This window comes from Motacilla alba, chromosome 24, assembly GCF_015832195.1.
Source record: "Motacilla alba alba isolate MOTALB_02 chromosome 24, Motacilla_alba_V1.0_pri, whole genome shotgun sequence".
Lineage (NCBI taxonomy): Eukaryota > Metazoa > Chordata > Aves > Passeriformes > Motacillidae > Motacilla > Motacilla alba.
The window spans coordinates 795927-818114 of record NC_052039.1 but is presented as its reverse complement, the minus strand read 5'-3'; the positions used below and the strand labels follow the sequence as shown (position 1 = coordinate 818114).

At 50.3% G+C, this 22188-nt stretch overlaps 1 protein-coding gene across 5 annotated transcripts in view; it reads left to right on the top strand.

The window, feature by feature from the left end:
* The window catches only part of FLI1 (Fli-1 proto-oncogene, ETS transcription factor), an 88339-nt gene that overhangs the window by 46533 nt on the left and 19618 nt on the right, over window positions 1-22188 (top strand). For all 5 annotated transcript variants that reach the window (XM_038161682.1, XM_038161678.1, XM_038161677.1 and 2 more), the window contains 4 exons: window positions 1563-1771; window positions 11831-11985; window positions 15242-15445; window positions 21848-21913. In XM_038161682.1, coding sequence (XP_038017610.1) covers window positions 1563-1771; window positions 11831-11985; window positions 15242-15445; window positions 21848-21913 — 634 coding nt within the window. The remainder of the gene's footprint in view (window positions 1-1562; window positions 1772-11830; window positions 11986-15241; window positions 15446-21847; window positions 21914-22188) is intronic.

Genomic DNA, 22188 nt, shown 5'->3' with positions numbered 1-22188 from the left:
AGGCTCACTCCAATTCTAGGTCACTTTGGCTTGTTTGGGTTTGTTACATGATCTGAGATCAGAGATAGAAAAGTGCTGGTTTTTGTAGGCCTGACTCTCTTTAAGTGGGTTAACTTGAGGGGGATTTTCATGTTTACCCAGCAGACTCTGAATTACTGATGTTTTTTGTGACAATATCATGAGCCTGGAGGTATCTGATTTGTGCTTAGATTCTCGTGTCATTCCAGGAGCTGCACTTCTCTAAGCTGTCAGAATTTCTGTTTCTCTCCCTGGTTATGGAAGAATTTACAAAACAAACCTCTGAAACAACTACTTGGGGGAAGGGGGCGGGGAGAGAGCAATAAATTATTATTTTTAGAAGCTCCCTGTTGAGGCTGTGCCCTGTGAATGTTGAGCATAGTGGTTAGCACACACCAGGTTTCAGCTGTGTTCAGTGAGCCTCTGCAGCCCACACACCACTGCTGGGAGGCTTTTGAGCACTAAGTGCCCAGAGTAGGTGAGTCTGTAGCTTTGTTTTGGAGTCTGCTCCATCAGCTCACATGAAAGTGGGGGCTGCTTTCAGTGCGGGAGGTTCCTCCTTCGGTTTCTGCCCTGCCACTCATAAAGGCAGCTGTGTTGTGTGTGGTTAGCTGAGCTCTCTCCAGAGCAGGCAGCCCTTGCCAGATGCACTTTGAGTCAGGCAGGGCTGTGCCAAAGCTATCAGGAGCCCGGCACTCCTCGCTTGGAAAACCCGAGCACATCCACACAAGGAAATTGATAGCCAGAACTTTTTGTCAATATTTGGAGTTTCAGCAAGGGGGGGAAAAAATTAAAAAAAAAAAAAAAGGATAACAATTTCCTGTTTTTAAGCATTTCTAGAAATGCACAGTTGGGTAACACACAGCCCTTCATTTCCCACAAAATAAACAAAAAGTGTAAAGTAATGCATTTTTTCCCCTACCACAAACACCCATAACTGTGACCTGCTCTGGCTGCTTCTCCTTCAGCAGCAACCTCAAAACACAAACAGCACACAAACCCTCCAAGAGGAGACGAAGAGACCTTCACATGCCACTCCAGAGGGGTTGCCATACACACCAGTTGGCTTTGGAGGGGAAGGTGGGCAGGTTGGTCACTGGGACTGGGGCTGAACTGCTCGCAGCGAGCATTGGGGTGACACAGCCCGTGTAAGGTGACACAGCCCCTGTGAGGTGACAGCCCCAGCAGCTCCTCCGCTGTTTGCAGAGCTCCAGTGAACCTGAACGCTGCTCCCACCCAAAGCCAGCAGCCACCAAAGCAGAGCAGAGCAAGCCCTGGTTTGCATAGGGGCTCCTGGACCCCAAAGGCTCTCATTGCCCCTGGCAGGTGGAAATGGCAGCCAGTAAAGCAGAGCAGAGCAAAAGCAAAGCCCTGGTTTGCATAGGGGCTCTTGGACCCTGAGCTCTTGCTCCTTGGGCAGGTGGTGGTGGCAACCAGCGCAGGGCAGCTGTGGGGCCCTGCAGGTGCTCCCAGCTCAGAGAGAGAACCAGAGGGCAGTTCCTGCTTTAGCCACAGCTCTGAGGGCTGGTTCTGTCTCTCCCCAGGAGGCTCTGTCGGTGGTGAGCGACGACCAGTCCCTGTTCGACCCCACGTACGGCGCGGCCGCGCAGCTCCCCAAGGACATGACGGCCTCCGGCAGCCCCGACTTCGGGCAGCCCCACAAGATCAACCCCCTGCCCCCCCAGCAGGAGTGGATCAACCAGCCCGTGAGGGTCAGCGTCAAACGGGAGTATGACCACATGAATGGATCCAGGTAAGGAAAGACCCTTTCCACACTTACAGTCTTAAACATGGAATCACAGAATGTCCCGGTTGGGAGGGAGCCGCAGGGATCATTGAACCCAGCTCCTGAACCCAAACCACGAGCCCAAACGAAGGCAAAGCACACATTGTCCATTTGTGTTCTTGTCCTGCACATCAACACACCTCTCTGTGCAGGACCATGCACAGGACTCTCCTGCAATTCCTTCTTTTGTGACTCATTTTTAACAGCCTGAGCACCCTGCTCGTGCAGTCCTGCAGGATGAGCCCCTCCCAGTCTCCATGGACACTCCACAGACTGGGCATCAGACTGCCAGGGCAGAGCTCGTGCTGCAAATCCTGCTGTAAATCCCACATTTCACCTCTGACTTCAGCACCCCATGGATGTGCTGTGTTTTCAGGGGCTCACAGAGGGAATATGCCGCAATAATCGGATTTTGTGCCAGTGAAGCACTGAAAGCTGCACTGCTGGGCTGCCAGGGCTTCCCTGAAGGACACCTTTTATTTGTGCTCTACCAGGCCATAAGCAAACTTCTGGAAATGGAAAGCCTTTTGATGTCTCAAGCTGCATCAAGTGAACTATAGGTTGGATATTAGGAAGAAGTTTTTCCCAGAAAGGGTGATAAAGTTCTGGAATGGCTGCCCGGGGAGGTGGTGCAGTCACCATCCCTGGGTGTGTTTAACACAGCCTGGATGTGGCACTGGCTGCCAGGGTTCAGTTGAGGTGTAGGGGCTGGGCTGGACTCGATGATCCTAAAGGTCTCTTCCAACCCAGTGATTCTGTGAATTCTGTGGAGAAGGCAGAAGGAGGAGACTGAGGTCCTTTATGGGAGTCTGCGAGGTGGAACAAAACCAAAGGCCTGTGCCTGTTGGAGTTCTGGATGCTGAGAATTTCAGACTTTCTGCGCTAACAGACTGACTCCCAGAAGAACACTGCATTTAACCTGAAACTGTAAAAAAAAATCCAAAATTAATTGATAACAATAAAATTACACGTGTATCATTAATTAAAAGTATATAATATCACAAAGTAAAAAACTTAGTTTAGAGTTTTAAAGTAAAGTAATAGATATAAAACAAGGTAAAAGTTTTAAAACAAAACCAAGTTATTTTTCTTCACTTTCTTCTTACTTCTTCTTCATAAGTTTAAGTAGTATTTTGTAATTAAACAGAAAAGTCCACATTGCAGACTTTGAATAATTAGTTATAAAATTAAAAATAGAAATAGAAATAGAAATAGAAATAGAAATAGAAATAGAAATAGAAATAGAAATAGAAATAGAAATAGAAATAGAAATAGAAATATCATTGTGCCCACCCCTTCTGAGTGGATAGAGGTGACACAGGGAATTCAGGAGCCATTGGAGAAGGTTCATTGTGTGAAGCCCCACAGGGTGCCTGGGGATGGTGTAACCTGCCCAGCTCACAGCAAAAGGACAGCCCAGCCCCTGTCATTTGTACCAAGAGGTGAATCCTTTCCCTGGTCAATGGGAAATTGAATGGCTTGAAAACATTTTGGTAATGGATTCTTTGCTTCTTTTCTGCTAAGGCTGGGATTAAATCTGAGATGGTATTTTTTGTTTGGACTCAGATGTTTACTAGTTTTTATCTATATTGCAGTCTCACAAACTGTGAGTTCTACAGCACTTCACTCTAACAAGGTAAAAAATGGCCCCGTAGCCCTGTCTGCAAGGCCTTTTAAGGCTAAACTGTCCAGTTAAGAAATGACACCTAAATTATTTTCACTTTTAACCCAATAACCAACCCATGCCCGCAGTGGGGACTTTTTTATCCATTTACACAAAACCACCCAAACCCATGGAGGAGAAGGAGAAGGACCAGCCTCCACCCTAAATCTCCATCTTGCTTTATGTATATTGCTGTATTCTAAAACCTTAAACTCTGAGCTTTCCACCCTGTGACATCACACACTTCTCTCCAAACCCCACACCCACAATCCCAGCTCTGTCATTCCATTTTGGGAGCCTTCTCCACAGGCTCAGGTCAATGCAGTGTTCTTCTGGGGGTCAGAGCCTGTCAGCACAGAAAGTCGAAAAATTCTCAGCATCCAGGGTTCCAACATTTTGTTATAGCAGCCCAGGTGGCCCCTTTTAGAAACATTACCAAAAATCCACAGCCTGGAAAAAAAGTCACCTTCTTGAAAATAATTTTTAAGTGTAAAAATGTCTATAATTTTTTCGATTTTAAATATAGATATAATATAGACACGCTTTTGGTTTTTAGCAAAAGCTTTTAGAGTTCATGTTAATTTTAAGTGTGATTTGAATGTCTAAGTCACAAACATCTCTGCATTTGTAGTGTTTCATGGTGAAACTCTCAAGGGTTTTTCTGCTTTAGGGTGAGTTTAGCAGCACATTTTCCTGGTTTCTGAGAACACAGCAGAGCACAGAGTTGGAAACAGAAAGCAGCCTTGCATCTCTACGGAGAGATGATGCTGTTAAAGACATCAAACAGCAGCATGGTGGTTTTCCCTCGTGAGTGTACAGTAGATGCTGATATTGCCCTCGGATAAAGGCCTTTGTGGCAGTTGCTCTCTTGTGAGGATTGTTTGCAGGCTGAACTCTATCTCACCCTGACTGTACCTCAGTGGCATTTCTTGACTCCATGAAAACCCCATGGGTATTTGCACTGTGTTCCAAATCTCAGAACTGGGGTGAAACATGGGAAAAGGAGTTATTTCCTGAAAAAGCATAACACAGAGAGAAGGATGGATCTTGAAAGTGCCTGGGGTTTTGATAGTCATGGGGGTTACCTTTGGCTACCAAGGATGGTTTTCTCAGGAAAAGGAGGAAGGAGCCTTTGCAGTGTTGCCAGGCTGCCCAAATCAAGGCTGGGGCTTGGATGAACCTGGGGTAGTGGAGGTGTCCCTGTCCATGGCCGGGGATGGGATGGGATGGGATGGGATGGGATGGGATGGGATGGGATGGGATGGGATGGGATGGGATGGGGTGGGGTGGGGTGGGGTGGGGTGGGGTGGGGTGGGATGGGATGAGCTTTAAGGTCCCTCCCAACCCAAACCATCCTGGGATTCTGTGTTTGCTGCAGTTGCTCACACCCCCAGTGCCAGACCCATGCACACAGAGGGGTTCCTCCCTTTCCACTCCTCTATCCCAGGGAAATCTGGCAGGGAAAAGGAGCTCTCCACATCCTCTGAGCTGCCATGAACCACATGTGTCAGGCCCCTGCAGGTCCTGTAAGCACAGGCTCTGTATCATCCTGAGTGTGTCCATACTTGTACACCCAAATTGTCCGAGTGATCTGTGCGCTCTGCAATGAAAGGTCCTGGGCTGTCCTTCCGTGATGATTCCTGTGTAGCCATTTCCTCTTCTGCTCAGAAAAAAGGGAAATAGCTCTGCCTGGACAAACTGATTCATGAACAACTCTAGGAGCCCTGGGAGCCATGGAAAAGACCCCTGGAGTGTGCTGGTTCTGGGCAAACAGGAAATCCTTCATCACAGACTTGCTCAAGACTCCAAGGTTCTTGGACATAAAACATGTGCCCAGTGTCCCTAAAGAGAGGTAACCCCCTGTCAGGAGAGAAGAAAAGGCTGCTGTGAATGTCAGGGCCATGCACTGGCAGAGCTCCCACCCTGCCTCTGGATAACTCCTTAGCATGGGAGCTTCAGGGCACCCAGGACAGGAGAACATCCCCTCCATCCTCTTGTCCGTTCCCTGCATGTCCATCCCAGTCCGTGGGGATGGACTGGGCCACTCCAATCACTCATTCCCCTGCCCATCAGCTGCCTGGCCAACCCCACACATGTGTGAGTGGCCAATCCCAACCCCAATGCCAATGCCAACCCCAAGATAATCCCAGTCCCAATCCTAACATCAGTGCCAATGCCAACCCCAAGATAATCCCAGTCCCAATCCTAACACCAGTGCCAATGCCAATCCCAACTTCAATGCCAATGCCAACCCCAATCCCACCTAACTCCAGCTGCAGGCTGTACAGCAGCCAGTGCCCCTCTGGCTCTGCCACTCTTGCTCTCAAGTGTCCTCTCCCGGGTTGCAGCTGTCCCCCAGCAGGCCCAGCCTGGGCTGCGCTGTCACCAGGGCGTGCTGCGGGGCTGGGGGTTGTTTGCTCTGCCAGGGACAGCTCCAGGGACTGCCAGTGCCAGGGGACAGCAGGGACAGTGCCTGTCTTTGCTCTTTCGCTCAGACCAGGAGCAGGGCTGAGGGTGTTGTGGGGGTTTGGTCCTCAGCACTGTGGGAGAAGGGTCTTTGAAGGACCTCTCCAAGTGCTAGCCAATATGGAAAGCCCACCCAGCTCTCTACCCCATGCCAGGATCCCCTGGTTTACCCTCAAACTGGAAAGAATTTTCCAGATAAGTGCATCCTAACTGCCTGTAGGGGATGCCCAGGCAGGCATCAATGTTTTAGGGGAGAAGAGGGGAATTCTGTATTATTGTAACATTCAGAGGTAGAAATTTCATGAACTTCTCTACTGTTATGAGACCCTGAGGCAGGTTATGGCCTCAAAATCTGCCCTTGCCCTCAGCATCTTGCTGAGAGCAAAACCCATTTAAAATTATATTTTAAAACCAAAACAAATTTTTAAAAAATTCACATTTTAAATTTTACTGAATAAAGGAAGAGGATCATTTAGATGAGTGCTGGGTAAAGTTTAACCCACTTTAGAACCAATGTTAATAGTAGAGTTTTCCTTATATTTTACATAATTTCAAAATGAATTCCAGATCTTGACTGTATTTACTGAGCTTCCCTGAATCTGTATTTGCAGCTAAACTCAGTGAGCAATTTTTAAAAAACATTACAAAATGTATCTGATCAAATGTGAAAGAAAGTTCTCCTGTGCTGATGGATGTGGGCAAACTTCCCTGGGCAATGCCAGCTGTGGCACGGATTTTGTCCAGCTGGAATAATGAAATTTAGGAATGCTTTGGAGCTGTTCTGCTGAGACATCCCAGAGCAACTGTGGCTGTCCCTGGATCCCTGGCAGTGTCCAAGGCCAGGCTAACGAGGCTTGGAGCACCCTGGGATAATGGGAGTGTCCCTGCCCATGGCAGAGCTGGCAGTGGATGGGCTTGAAGGGTCCTTCCAGTCCCAACCCCTCCGGGGTTCTGATGTTTCTCTTGCTCCAGAACATGAAAATACCGCCAAGGTTCGGGCCTCCAAGTTGTTTGTGCCCCGGGGCTGTGCCAGCCCAAGGCAAGGGACCTGCTCTGGTGCGTGCAGGGATGAGCTCCCCGCGGAGCCCCGTGTGAGCCCTCTAGTGGGATCTGCCGGCTCCTTCTGCCCCTGCACCTCCCTCCTGTCTGCCTTTACCTGGCTGGGACAAACCACCCGAATCTTGCCATCCTTTTGGCCGTTCTGCTGCTTTTTTCAGGGGAGTTTCCCTCCTCCCGAGCATCCCTGAGAGCAGGGTTGAAGCACAGGCAGATGCAAGCTTGGAGGAGCTGGCTGTTCCCTCTGTGAGAGGGGACCACAGGCAGAACTCCAGTGTCTGTTCTTCCTTCACCCAAAAACAACAACAACAAATTAAAATGGGGCTTTACACCAAAAAGCAGCAAATTTTAAAAGAAAAGAGGGGTGGAATAAAGGAAGAATGAAAGGATAGAAAAAGAGGGATAGAAAGGAGGAAATATTCCCCTGAGTCAGGTTCAGAAATTCCTGAAATCTGTTTCTCTTTCAAGCAGAAGCCAAAGGTGGTTCCTAGACAGACCTAGGACAGTGATGGTTTTATTTCCACACCTCTGCAGCCCAGGCTGGAGCTGCACAGAGGATTTACTGGTCAGTGCCAGGCGAGCTGCTTGTCCATTATGGCCAGTCTAGGAAAAACTTTCCCAAACAAAAGATGCAAACTCTTGGCATCCCCAGAGAGAGCTGCTGGAACAAGGAACCTCTGGACAGTGGGAATGAGTTCTGCTTCCTGTTCCTTGGACTCTGCCCCTGCCACAGGGGCTGTGCTCTGGAGAGCTTGTGAAACCAGCCTGTGCCCATTTACCTATGGGCATCCACAGCCTGAGCAAATCCAGCATGGACAGCCACTGGAATCTCTGGAGTCTCTGGGAAAAGCCAGGGATTGATCTGGCAGCTGAAATGCCCTGGCACAAACCCTTGCAAATGATGAGGGAGTATTTCTATGAATCCCAGCCTGCCCCTGTGGGTGATGCAGGAGCTGAGGAAGGAGCAATATTCCTTGAATTCATCCATGGCTCACAGCTCCCTGCTCTCCTCTGACACTGTCATTGCTCCCCAGGCTGAATCCTCCCCTGTGTTACCCCCCTCCTGCTGGGGTAAATCTGTCACCTGGGGCTGGGGCAGGGCAGGGGCTGCAGGGGTGACTCAAGCTGGCAGAACTTCTCAATTCCCAAGAAAAGGCTGTATTTGGTAGGAAATGCTGGGTTCCAGAGGACACAAAGTTAAGGATCTTCTCCCTTGCTGTCACTGAAGATTCCATGGTGCTTTCTCAGGGACAGCTCAGTCTCTTGCCCAGTTGGGTGATGCTATTCCCAGTTATGTGCGTCCTACAGGGTCAGCTCTGGCTGCAGCCGTCCCCAGAACTTCCCCAGAGGGAAGGGAAGCAGCTCTGCAGGCACAGGGACATGACCCTGCCAGGCACCTGGAGCATATTCAGTGTCCTGCAGGATTCATGGAGTGGCTCCTCTGCCCACAGTGCCCAGCAGGGGCACCTCAGTCCCTTAAAATCTCTTCAGACCTTTCTGCCAGAGGTTTCCGGTACTTGGCTGTCTGGGTTGGGCTGCTGAGACACAGAGGAAGGGATGGGCAGGGTCTGAACTGCCAGAGCAGGGTCTGTCATGTGAAAAATCATCCCAAAAACCTGAGGGGATCTCACAGCCCCGGGGTTATTTTGGTTGCTTCACTGCGAGGGTCACTGTGCACGATGTGTGTAGGGAGCACAGCCAGCCAAGGACTCTGCTCTGTGCCTGTGCTCATTCCATGGCAGCAGAAACATGGGGAGGCTCTTTACAAGATGTTGGTATCCAAGAGTCTGGATATCCCAGAGTCACAGAATCTCTGAGAGGTTTGGGCTGGAAGGGACCTTAGACACCATCCAAATCCAAACCCCTGCCATGGGCAGCGACACCTTCCACTGTCCCAGGCTGCTCCAAGCCCCATCCAGCCTGGCCTGGGACACTGCCAGGGATCCAGGGGCAGCCACAGCTGCTCTGGGCACCTGTGCCAGGGCCTGCCCACCCTGCCAGGGAACAATTCCTTCCCAATGTCCCATCCATCCCTGCCCTCTGGCAGTGGGAAGCCATTCCCTGTGTCCTGGAGCTGTATGAGTGAAATATATAGAATTATTTGATCATAAATAGTGCCTGTCCCATCTGCAGGGGCATTTTCCAGGGAAATTTTACTCCAGAGCAGGATGGGAGAGAGAACTCTGATCCCCAGTCAGGGCAGTAGAGGAGGTTGGTCAGTCACCAGAGACAGTGACCTATGAGCACAACAGTCTGAGCCCTTGGAGAACAATGTGAGACCCTGGAGAAAAATGTGACCCCTTGGAGAACAATGTGAGACCCTGGGGCACAGTGTCACACCCTGGAGCACAATGTCACACCCTGGGACACTGTGTGACACCCTGGAGCATCATGTGACATCCTTCAGATGCACAGTCTGACATGCTGGAGGACAGTATGAGCCCTGGAGCACAGGGTCACACCTGGATCATCACACCTAGATCGCCATGTCACACCTGGATCACTCTGTCACACCTGGAACACAGTGTCACACCCTGGAGAACAATGTGACATGCTGGAGGACAGTATGAGCCCTGGGAGCACAGGGTCACACCCCTGGGCATGGTGTCACACCTGGATCATCCTGTCACACCCTGGATCACACAGTCACTCCTGGAGCAGTGTCACACCTGGATCATACTGTCACATCCAGATCTCAGACACCCTGGCCATCCCCAGCCCAGGCTGTGCCCAGCAGCACTCAGCTCTGTGCCCAGCAGCACTCAGCTCTGTGCCCAGAGGACTCTGTGCCCAGCAGGACTCTGTGCCCAGCAGGACTCATCTCTATGCCCAGAAGGACTCAGCTCCGTGCCCAGCAAGACTCAGCTCCATGCCCAGAGGACTCTGTGCCCAGCAGGACTCATCTCTGTGCCCAGAAGGACTCAGCTCCGTGCCCAGCAGGACTCAGCTCCGTGCCCAGAGGACTCTGTGCCCAGCAGGACTCTGTGCCCAGCAGGACTCTGTGCCCAGCAGGACTCTGTGCCCTGCTGCTGCTCCAGGGCGTTTCCTGGCAGCACGGGCACTTTCCCACCTGGCAAGAGCAGTGCCCCAGGGACCCAGCACTGCTGATTCACCCCGTGAAAGCCCCGTGTCCTTGCAGCTCCTCAGCCTCTCCCGGCTGCCCCGAGGAAATCGAGCCTTCAGCAGTTGCCTCTCTGAAGGCAGATTTTGGTTCCCTGCCTGGAAAAACAGTAGGCGAACTAGTAAACCCTTAAATTCGAACATGTGTAAGTTATACATCTTATTTCCATTTTCCAGCAACATTCCCTTCGTCAGACATGAGGAAAAAATTACCGTCTGCCTTGGAATATCTCGGTGGAGCATTTATCTCCCAGCCATGATAACTGAATTTCAGGCATTGCTCCCTCCCCCCCAGCTCAGGTTAAGAGGCAAATTTGTTTAGTGTCCTGTTTGGACCTCTTGCCAGCTGAGCTCGGAGGGTGGGATTTGTGCACTGTCACCATTCTTACCCTGCAGGGAATGGTTCCCTCCTGAAGCTCTTGGCTTCTGCCAGAGGAGGAGGACAGCTCTGGGATTAAAGCCTGGGCTTGCTCTGTGCAGAGGTTGTGCACTAATTCCCCCCTTGGGAAGGTGAGGCAGTGATGAGCCCTTCCCTGGAAGCCCCTCGAGGTGGGATGTGCTGTGTGTGCCTGGCAGGCTCCGGCTGGGCTTTGAAGGGACAAAAGGCAGGAGCTGCTCCTGCAGCTGGAGAAAAGCACAGTCCCTGCTCCCTCTCAGGCTTTGGAGACTCACAGTTCTCTCAGTCTTCCCAAGGGTCTGCAGTAGGCCAGACCTTAGCACGGTGCCACCTGAGCTGCTGGATGTCGCCTCTCCATCACTCCAGCACCTCAGGAGTTAAACTGGGGCCAGAGCCCTTTTCACACCCTGTACTGAGGTCTGCAGTTCCTGACTCATGCCTAGGGCATCCAGGATTCCCAGATTTCCTCACCAGATAGTGAACTGTGACACTATTAATCAGAGAATAATAGAATAACAGAATAATAGAATAATTGAACAATTGAACAATAGAATAAATGAACAGGCTGTGTTGGAAGCGACCCACAGGATCATCGAGTCCATCTCCTGTCCCTGCACAGGACATCCCAGCAATCCCACCCTGCCCTGAGCGCTATCCAAATTCTCCTGCAGCTCTGCAGTCTCAGAACAGACAAGCTCTGTCCCGTTCAGCCCTGGATAGACCAGACTGTGCTGCCATGGGGTGTTCTTGGGGACAGCCCTGTCCCTTTGGGTGGGTGTTCTGGGTTCTTTGTTAATGAGAGGGCTGTTCCTGTGTCCCCGTGAGCTCTGCAGAAACATCTCAGGGCAGGTGAGCAGAGCTCCCGTGTGCCACTGCCAGGCTCCAGTGCAGCACGAGGGGTGTTTTGGCATCGCAAAGGATGGAACAGCCCAACAGGGGCTCCCTGGAGCAGCCAGCCTGCCTGCAGGACTGCTGGAGTGCACTGAGCAGCCAGGGGTGAGGGAGTGGGGTGTAACCCACAGGCTGCTGTCCTGGGCACTGGCTCCTTACCTGCTTTGGGAGTGTTGGTATTTCAGAGCCACTGCACACAGTGCCTTGTCTGGAGTCATTCCCCTGGAGCCTCCAGCTGCATTATCAGAGACCCCCTGTGTGCCCCACAGACCCCTTATGACACCCAGTAACAGGTCAGGAATGGCCTCTCCATGAGGGAAAGGGACACCTGAGCGTCCCGCCGTGGGCCCGTGTCTGTGTGTGAGAGCCAGCCCCTCCTGTGTGCAGGGGTGGAGGGGCTCTGATGGTGACCCAGCTTTGCTTTGCCTTGCAGGGAGTCCCCCGTGGACTGCAGCATGAACAAGTGTGGCAAGCTGGTGGGAGCAGGGACGGAGTCCAGCCCCATGAGCTACAGCACCTACATGGATGAGAAGAACGGGCCTCCCCCCAACATGACCACCAATGAGAGGAGGGTCATCGTCCCCGCAGGTACCGCCACGGGCTGGGGCAGTTGTCCCTGCTCTGCATGGAGGAGATTTTTGTTTGGGTTTGTTTATCCACTCCCAGAGGAATTTTCTCTCTTACAAACTACGCAAAAAATAAGGAAAATATCAGAGTTTCTGGCTAGTGGGAATTCCCATGTCCCAGTGCATGATCTGAATCAGGATCAGGCAGCAGATATCTGGTGCTTTTTCTTTCCTTTTTTAAAATTTTCTTTTAATTTTTTTTTCCCTGGAATGAAGTGTTGTTTTGGTGTGCTGAACCAAATCCATCTCCTGTCATGTGTTAGAGGAGAATCTGCTTCCTGGGACACGCAGGGGATGATCAAAGAGGAATGAAGTGGGCCCAAGTTATAACTCCCCATGTGCTCTCAGGATCCAGCTGCACTTAAGTCATACTGATTGATTCAAAATGAGCTATTTTGCTTCCTTTTTTTTTTTTTTTTTTTTTTTTGTTAGAAGTAGAAACCCAGAAAAATTCTATTTTGCAGGAACTGTGTTATCCTTCCAAAAATTGTCACACAGAAACATTCCTGTCCAGCTTTGTTTGTGTTTGGTATCCACATCTGCTGTCTGGAGCTGGCAGGGTGCTCTGGATGCATTTGGACACTCAGGGGTGAGAGCTGCTGTGGGGGGAAGCCTGAACCTGGAGTGAGGAGCAGTTTCCCTGTGAAGTTTATGAACAGCCAGGGCCAGGAAGTTTCCAGCAAAGGAGCCAAGTGCTGGCCCAGTGACATCCCAGAGGTCACCCAGCTCTGAGGCTTTCAGCAGGGCAGGAGGGCAGGCAGACAGTGCTGGCAGGAGGAAATGCTCTCGTGGAATTCAGCTCCTTTCTCTGAGCGTGGTTTGACCACGAGCAGATGACAGTTCCCAAGCATTTGTTTGCCATTTAGGATGGAAAGGCTTGAACTGAGTGCAGTGAAGAGAAGCCAATAAAGGATTGATGGCAAACCTCTAAGTCCCATTCAGGCTGACGTTTGAGGGACTGGCTGAGCTGCCTGGGGACAGCAGCATAGTTGTGTCCAGTGTCACCCTGCCTGGAAAGGTGCAGCTGGCACCAACCAGTCCCTGCGTTATTAAAGAGTTTCCAGGGGCAGTATTTATCTTGTATGTTTAAAAAAACCAAGGGTGAGCTGAAGTTTAGCATTGTTGAAATAGGGGAAATTACTTTCAGTGCCCCCAGTGGAAGAGAAAATTTGGAATCTCCTCCTTGAAGGAAAGTGAAGAAAAGGACTTTTCCTCCCCTTATGACCATTCACAAATCAAACCCTTGAGATCCTTGTGAAAGAGCAGAGATTTACCAGACTTTGGAAGACAATAATGAACATCATCCCAGATCTCTGGCTGCAGGAGAGGAGGCCCCAGTCATCCAAGAAAGGCATTTGGATATTTTAATTTAATCCAGAATGGAGATTTATAGCGCATTAGGGCGAAGATAAGCAAGAATAATGTCACATTAGGCTTACAATAGTAGTAATAATGAGCTCTAAGCCATGTTTCAAGAAGGCAGTTTTTCAGACACCATTCAATGTCTTTTACAGTGTTTAAAGGGAGGCCACAAATTCACTCTGCCCTCAGATGTTTGGTTGTTTTCAAAACTCCAGACAAATAAGTCTTTCAAAAAAAAAAAAAAAAAAAAAAAAAAGAAGCCTCCCTTGAAAGCATGCATTGTAAAATTCGCAGCCTTTGGCCAGTGCTTAGAAAGCAGACTTTCAATTAAATATTGCCAAAACCTGAAGGAAATCCATCTGTCGTTCTCAGAGCAGACCTGCAAAGGTGTGGGGTTGTAAATTCCTTGTTCTGAATTCAGCTTCCAGCAGCCCAGGTTTTCTGGGGATTCAGTGGGGAAAGGTCTCAGTTACAATTTCAGTTCCTTTGGTCTCAGTTCCCTGCTTGGTGCTGCTATTGCAGGGCTCAGGTGCCCAGGAATGCCAGGTGTGGGCACCTCTTGACCTTTTGTGCCCAGGCTGCCCTCAGCCCGAGCAGCCAGTGTCCAGCCCTGGGCTGAGGCATTGCTTCATGCCCCCTAAATCCAGGCAGAGGCATTTCTTGTTCACCCAGAGCACTCCCAGAGCCCTGGGCATGTTCCTGATCCGTGTTCTCAGCTCCCTGGGATCTGAGTGTCTGAGGTTTGTCTCAGAGCTGGGCCAGCTGTAAATGACACATCAGACATCTCCACAGTCTGCACTCCTTTGCAATCCTGCGCAGCTGCAGCAGAACGTGAATGTGCAGCTCCGGCTTGGAAATGGGATCTGTGTGGAGCAGCAGCACAGGAAACATCTGAGAATGCTGATATGCTCTGAAAATGACTGTCAAGCACTGTGGCACCAGCTCTTGCTGGGGCCCTCTGATCTAATGCCCTTTGCAGAATTCAAAGGCTGATTGCTGTTTCTAACCACTGCTGCAGCCACTCATCTCCACGGGCCCTGAGCTCCAGCCGGGCTCCAAGCGGCTCTTACGTCAGCAGCAGCAAGAAAGATCCCACAGCTGGAGCTCTGCTGACACTCAGGGACGCCCAGACAGCACAAAATCCAGCCTGCCCTCACACAGCTGGCTGCCTTTACAGGGACAGTGGAGGCAGGATTGTGCTCCTGCCCCAGAGTGAATAACTCTGACTCACACCCAGAGCAAGCGGCTCTGTTCTAGCAACACCATTTTATTTATTTTATTTTATTTTATTTTATTTTATTTTATTTTATTTTATTTTATTTTATTTTTTTATTTTATTTTATTTTATTTTATTTTAAAATTTACTTTATTTTATTTATTTTAATTTTTAAACTTTATTTATTTTTTATTTTAATTTTATTTTCTGAGTCCCTTTGCTGACCATGAACACCCCATACTCAGGGTTTCCCCTGCCAGCTGTGGGCTTCCTAATGCCCATGGTGGGACTTGCCCAGCCCCGATGTCACTGCACAGCCTTGCAGAGCCAAACTGGGACAGGAACTCCCTCTCAAAGAGCTCAGCTTCCTTTGGGAAGCTTTTTTCCAGACAGAGAAGAGTCAAATGTTACCAGGGCTATTCCCAAGCAGAGGAGGGAGCTTTGGGCAGGTGGGGAAGGCAGAAGTGACCCGGCCAGGTTGTCCATCCTGAGCCCTGCTCCAGCATGGTGCCTGTTCATCCTGGCAAAGGGGGTCAGTAAATTCAATACATCTGCTTGTGGAAACAATGGCTCGTGCTGTGACAGGGCTGCAGGGACTCTGGAGGTGTGTGTGTGCCCATCCTCTGTTCTCTCCTGCCAGATCCCACCCTCTGGACCCAGGAGCACGTGCGCCAGTGGCTGGAGTGGGCAATCAAGGAGTACGGCTTGATGGAGATCGACACCACCATCTTCCAGAACATGGACGGCAAGGAGCTCTGCAAAATGAACAAGGACGACTTCCTGCGCACCACCTCCCCCTACAACACAGAAATTCTGCTGTCTCACCTCAGTTACCTCAGGGAAAGTGAGTATTGCCCTGGCCCATCCCAGCCCTCGCCCCAGGGATGAACTCCCAGAGCTCCTCCTGCAGCAAGGGACAGGGAAATGAGCAGAGAAAGGCAAGCAGAGAGAGCAAACAGGGAAAGAGGGAGTAAAATGGGCTTGGAAAGTTCAGCCGAACACGGATGGAGCTACTGGTACTATCAGGGAGGTGAAGAACTGAGCAGGGCTCTGGAGGAGATTAGATAAGTCATACAGATAACAACATCTGTGGCTATGTGATAAAAATACACAAATTTGCCATGGAGATTAAGCCTGACATTAACTGATTTGTCTCAGGCAAACAATTCCACAGCTCTGCATGTAGAGGGCTGTGCCCTCCCCATAAGCAGGACCCACAACTGGCCGGGGCTGGAGCTTTCTTGTGTTCCTGCAGGCTCAGGTTGTTGGACAGAGTTCAAAACCCAAGAGTGATTCCCCATATGTAAATCTGCTGCTTGCCGATGTTGTGCAAATGACCCAGGACTCTGAGAAAAAGGTTGTGGAAGCTCTTTATTGCTCCTTTCTGCCCCAAACTTGAATATGGGATGGATCCAATCCCCCTTTTTGCTCTATTAAGCCCCGAACCCAGGAGCTGTGAGCGGCCTGGAAAAGTGTTATCCCAGCACCCAAACAGGAATGATCACACCTTAGGGGTGGCACATGCACCTGATGCTGGGAGTCTTAGATTTCAGCTTCTCCAAGACTTCTGTGCAATCATGATCACATCCACAGCTTCCAAATGGCTCCTCTTCACCTATAAATGGAGCTAAAAGCATTTCCTTTCCCCCAAAGGTGTGCTGAGGGTAATGGTGCTGTGATGAGCCAGAGAACTGGAGCCAGGCCCCACACGCTCTGCTGTTTTTCCCAGTGAAACAGCTTTTATAGGACTATCATTATTTAAGCACTCAAAAATCAGGAGAAGGTGCCCTAAGTCAAGGTGGAAGGGCAGGGAGAGAAAGGCAAAAGTGTATTTTCTCCACTAGAAAATCCAATTGTGATGAAAAGGCAGCTGAAGATTACTCCTCTGGCCAGTGAAGCAGAGATACAGAATTTAGGGTGTTTCTTCAAAGTTGATCTCTCCCTGCCCAAAATCAGTGGGAGTTTCACAGATTCCAGTGGCACAGAAGTTAGATCACAGATGGGTGCCTCTGGAAGCCCCACCTTTATTTTTCTTGAGAAGTCGAGCCAAGGAAATGATTCACAACAAAAAAACCCCAAACTGTTGGATTTGAACAGTTGTCCCTTGTGACTGGACAATAAAACAATTTCCCATCCAAAATCATTGGCAAGTTTAATTCTGTTCCATCAGAAAAGAGTTGCTAGTCCACAGGAAGCTTTTGAAGGATTGCCTGTGGAATTAGACAGTGTCCTGGGAAATGGGAAGGCAGTTTTGTGCAGGCAGCAGTGCTTTGGCCAAACCTGCTGACTGGGGCTGGGATATCGGGCACTTTGTAACCGGAAACTCTTCTAAATTCCCACAAGATAAACACCCATGTGAGACACTTGAGTTGTGTTATTGATAAGGTTTGAGAATTGTCAAAGAGATGGAGTTGGATGGAGTCAAAGCACACGAGCAGGCTGGATTTGGAAAGCTTGGCAGAGGAGTGGAATTCTCCAGGTTGCACCTCCAGGATCATCCCCAGCGTTTGTGTCCCGTTGTTTGGGCAGACCAAAGGCAGTATCAGGGGAATTGCATTGTTGATCTCATGGCATGAGCCCCAAAACCTGGGTTCAGTGTCCACTTTTAGCATCTGCTGCTGCTCATTTCTCAGGAGCAGCTTCCTGCTTGATCCCATGGACACTGGGCTCTGGTCACAGTGGTCTCCATGGCCAGCAGGGCAGCGCCAGGGCACGCTGGCATTCAGGACAGCAGTCCCTGGGTCACACCTTGCCTTTAAATACCTGAAATGAGGAGGTTTTGCTGTCTGTAAGGTGGCACCAGCCATCCTGCCTTCTCTCTGGGCCCTTCCATTGGGATTGTGAGGAATGATACTCGTTTCCAAAAGTTTAGAAGGTTTATTAAAACCTCATAAAAAATACAACAGAAGACTGAATAGAGAAAATATTATGGTGCCAGGAGTAGAGGATTTTTCCCACCATATGCTCATCCACACAATGGAGGTTTTGCTTTTTAACCCTTTAGCCCCTCCCAAAATCTTGTCCAGTGACTCCTTCTTCGCTGTCCAGTGGTGGGGATCACTTCCTGACATCTTGAGATCACTTTCTTACACATTGGAGGTCAGGTGTTGCCATAGTAACAAGCCAACCCTCCCAAATGTCCCAAACCCAGGCCACCCCCTGGTAACAATGTAAAGGGGGGTGAAACATAACTATACATCTGTAAAACTTCTCTTAAAATATACTTAATATTTGCCTTTTAATTGTGAGAGTCAGCCATGGCATTCCTCATCTCCCACAGGATGGTGGGTCTGTGGAGCAGGGGCTGTGCCTCACACCTCCACAGCCCAGCACTGCAGCCCTGGTGCAGCTGCAATATTGAAGCGCTGCTGCAATAATGATCATCAAACATCCTGTCCTGCCAGGGCAGTGCCTGCAGTGATTTCTGTGCTATTAGGCCACTGCAAAACCCAAGGAACTTTGCTGGACTCAGGCAGACTGCTCACTCCTGTTTCTCGGGGAATTCAGTGCCCAGCTTAGGATGATGGATCTGTGCGTGCTGATCCCAGACGTGCTGCGAGTGCCGGGCTCATCGGAGCAGCTCCTGGCTGCTGGAGCTGGACAGAGCATTCCTGCTTCCCTGCAGCTGTTCCCAGCCCCAGGACAGGCTGCTCTGGGTGTCTCCCTCATGCAGTAACCCCTTCAGAGGAGCTGATGGCTTTTCCCGACCAGCTTCCAGTGGATGTTCAGTGCCGAGCTGGAGCTCAGTGCCATGGGGATTTGGGCTTTCATTTTCACAAGTTTTCCCCTTTTGGAAGGGTGTTTGTCCCACAGACATTTTTAGGGTCTGCTTAGTGTAGGGAATAGGTGATGGCCACCAGTACAGGAGGGTCTGGGGGCAGTGCATACCTACAGGCTGGATTGCCTCTGCCCAGGCTCTCTAAAGGTGTTTGTGGTCTCGGGATGTTAAGCTGGATATGTGATGATTTATGAATCCTCAACTTTGGGGTTTGTTTTCCAATAAACAAAGCTGATCTGAACTTTCCTCACCCCACAAGGAGACCCCCTGAAAATGAGCTTTCCCAGAAGGTTCTCAGCATTTTACACTCCTAATCAGGGTGAAAACTTCCTTAAAGCTGCCGATGAAATACATTATTTTGGCACATCTGAGTCCAGACTGAAAAAATAAACCAGCAACATCTGCATGACCTCAACAAAAGCTCAGTCTCAGTTTTAGCAGTGGAAGGTTCAAGGTGAGCTATGTAATGCAGTTGAGAGTAACCCAAACCCATCCCACAGCACCTTTAGTCTCCAGCTTAGGCCTGGCTCAGAATGGTGCAGTTGTTTCCTGTTGCCACAAGCCATGGAAGCTGGCAGGAATTCCAGAGCCTCTGTGATCTTCAGGAGCCCAGTCCTGCAGCACTCTCCATCCTTTAGAGGCTCCCAAAACACCCCAGTGGCTCTTTCAGGGAACTCCCTGCCCACCCCCTCAAACATCATCTTTCTTTGCATGTTCCTTTTAGTTCCCTCTCCAAAATCATGAAGCCATGCCTTGATTCGCCTTCTTTTTGTTCATCTCCACACACCTTGGGGCTCCAGATTGATCTTTCTCCAGCACATTCTGCCGGGTGAATCCTCTCCAGGCAGCAGTCGGGGAGGGGAAGGGAGTTTTGGATGCATCCATGCTGTGTTTGGGATGAAGATCAAAAGAAGCTGAGCTGCCACCTCCATCCTTTCCCTCCCTGGTGGTGGGGGCCAGGCTGTGGGGGGTCCACAAGGGGGAAGAGCCTGAAGGGGAAAGAATGAGGCTGTGGTGAGAAATAGAAAACTGTTCAGTGGTTTTGAGCCATGTGTTAATGCCCAACAAAACCATCCTGCCAAGTGCAGCAGGACCTGGATTCCAGCAGGAGCCCTGCAGGGCCTGGGGAAGGTGAGGGTGAAAAAGACTTTCAAATTAAATAAACCTCGAGACTGTGGAACCAAGATGTTCCTGCCCCTCTGAAGGATGAGCTGTCTTGTGAAAGGGAAGGGTTTATGGGAAAAAACTCTCCTGCTTTTCAGTCCTTCTCCATCTTTTTGTAATGAATGCAAGGGAAATAATAGAAAGGGAAAGGTGGGGGGGGGGGGGGGTGCCATAAAAGAACGTGTTTAAACATTAATTACGGGAGAACAGCCCTCCTGCATTAACCATACCAGAGAGCTGATCCATCCATGGTATCGCTGACCCAGGGAGGGGGAATAGGAACAAAAATGAAAATTCATCACCCAAAGCTCTGCCCCCGAAGGAGAGAGGGAGGAGCAGCCTGGCTTGTGTCTGTCTGTCTGTCTGCTTCCCTCTGTCCTGATCTGGGTCTCTGCCTTTCTCCCTTTCCCTCCTCCATTGAAACCCTTAATAGGAAACACATTTCCCTCTCTGTGGTGTTCCCACCAGAAACCTCAGACTGCCGGGCAAAGGTGAGAACTTTGAGCAATTAAACCGGGGGAGGCGCCGGTCCTTTCCAGTGGCTTGGGCTGCATTTTTTACCCTAAAGTAGCTGTAGGTTGATCCTGCTCGCTCAGTGCTATTCATCACCCCACCCCCACCGCCCCAGCCACTCATTTGCAGCCCATTTAGTCATAGAAAACCACGTTTCTGAATTCCCCAGCACTTCCCTGTCTGGCAGGGGGAAGCTGGGCTGGGCGTTGCGCTCAGGATTTCTTTAAATAACCTGAAAAGGAGAGAGTGGTGGACAGGAGTTTCCCCACAGATATTCAAGAAAGAAATGCCAAAGCCAGAAACCATCCGATGAAAACATGAGTTACGTGGACAGAGTTGTTTCAATTCCTCCAGCAGCCAATCTCTCTAAATATTCCAGCCAATCCCTTTGGCTATTGGCAGCTTTCAGAGCCAGGGTGCCCTTGGGATCCCTCTGAACTCTTTACCTCCTCGTTCACCATCCATCCTGGTCTTTGGAAGCATCCCCTGACTTGCAGCATCTGGTACCATCCATCCTCCCCTCCCTGCGAGCAGCTTTGTTTCCCAGCACCTCCTGCCTCATGTCCTGCTGGCGTGTGCAGTCTCTGGCTTATTTGCCTTGGGGAGGACAGAAATCCACAGCAGCAGAGGGCCAGCAGCATCCAGCACCTGCAATGGCTCTCCAATCTGGCAGGGACCTGCCCAAACCTCAGCTCTCACAGGAGAGACACTAAGAGTCCTGAGGGGCAGCTGAGGTCATTTGGGACCATGTGCACCAGAGGAACGTGGCTCTGCAGGGCTCAGCCCCAGTCCTGCTCAGCTGGTGCTGTGGGACCTGCAGGGAGGGCTTCCTGCCCTGCTGAGGGGTGGGGATGCTCAGGGGAGGGTCGAGGGTCCCCTTCATGGAGATGGTCTGCAGGGCTGTAGAAGCACTCAGGGTAGGATTGGTGCTGCTCCAGCCACAGCCTCAGGACAAACAGGACCCTGTGCCTCGTCAGGGCTGTCACTGACCCAGCAGCAGCTGCTCCAAGAGCTGCAGGAAGGTGAGCCCAGGGGTGATGTGAGCACACTTAACCAGACAGCCATGAAATGGGTATTTCATGCTGGCTTCCCTGGACTCCCAGGATCTCCTCCTCCATTTCCAGGAGAGTTTACAGGAGAACCAGAGGGAAATGCTGAGAAAGGAACATTTCCCTCACCGACTGCACAGAACTGAGAGCCTTCCAACAGGTTCTTTGTGTGCTGCACTTGTGTGTTGTGTGGAGCTGGATGGAAAGGCCTCTCTGAAGCAAGGGAGCTGCTCCCAAATTCCCCCGAACAGGGAGATGCTGGAATCCCAGTGAGAGCTGTGCAGCTGCTGCCCTCAAACCAAGCATGTGACACTCTAAAAATGGCCAAAAGGTCCTGACAGTGCAATTTGTGTCTTTTCTCCTGCATGTTCCTCAAACAGGAAATTTCTCTATCACAGCCAGAGAGAGAAAAGCTTCTTCCTTATCCTGTCACACAAACTGTGCCACAGGCATTTCTGGAGGCTGTGCTGGGATAAATCCTGTACCTGTACAACCTCAGATCAGTTTTCAATGGGGGACATCAAGATACTCAGTAAAGGAGACAAATATCTTTATTTTTTGCAAGTGAGGGAACAGCAGCACATGTGCCCTGCAGCTTTTAAATGAGTTTCACAGAAAATGTGTGCCTAATTAACAGCAAAATTAGCTTTTTTTTCCCATGCCATTAACAGCATTTCCTACCTGCCCTGATGGCTCCCCGTGGCTGCCCAGACTGCTCTAACTCCCTTTCTTTGCCTTGCAGGTAGCTCACTGCTGGTCTACAACACTCCATCCCACACAGATTCCTCACGTCTTGCCACCAAAGAAGGTCAGTGTCTTGCATATAAATGTCCTGGGTTTGATTGGGTTAAAACTAGACCTTGATAATAATATCCTTGGCAGAAAATGTTCTGCTCCACTCTGCATTCACAGCACGGTTAAAAAGGAATAATTCTCACTGTGCAGCCCCACCCAGGCTGGAAATGCCATCTCTGCTTGTCCAGCCAGCCCCATGGCATCAAATGTGTCACTGTCACACTGGTGTTTTGCTGGGCTGGTGAACCGGTGGCACATTTTCTCTTCCTGACGTGAAGAGTTTGGAAT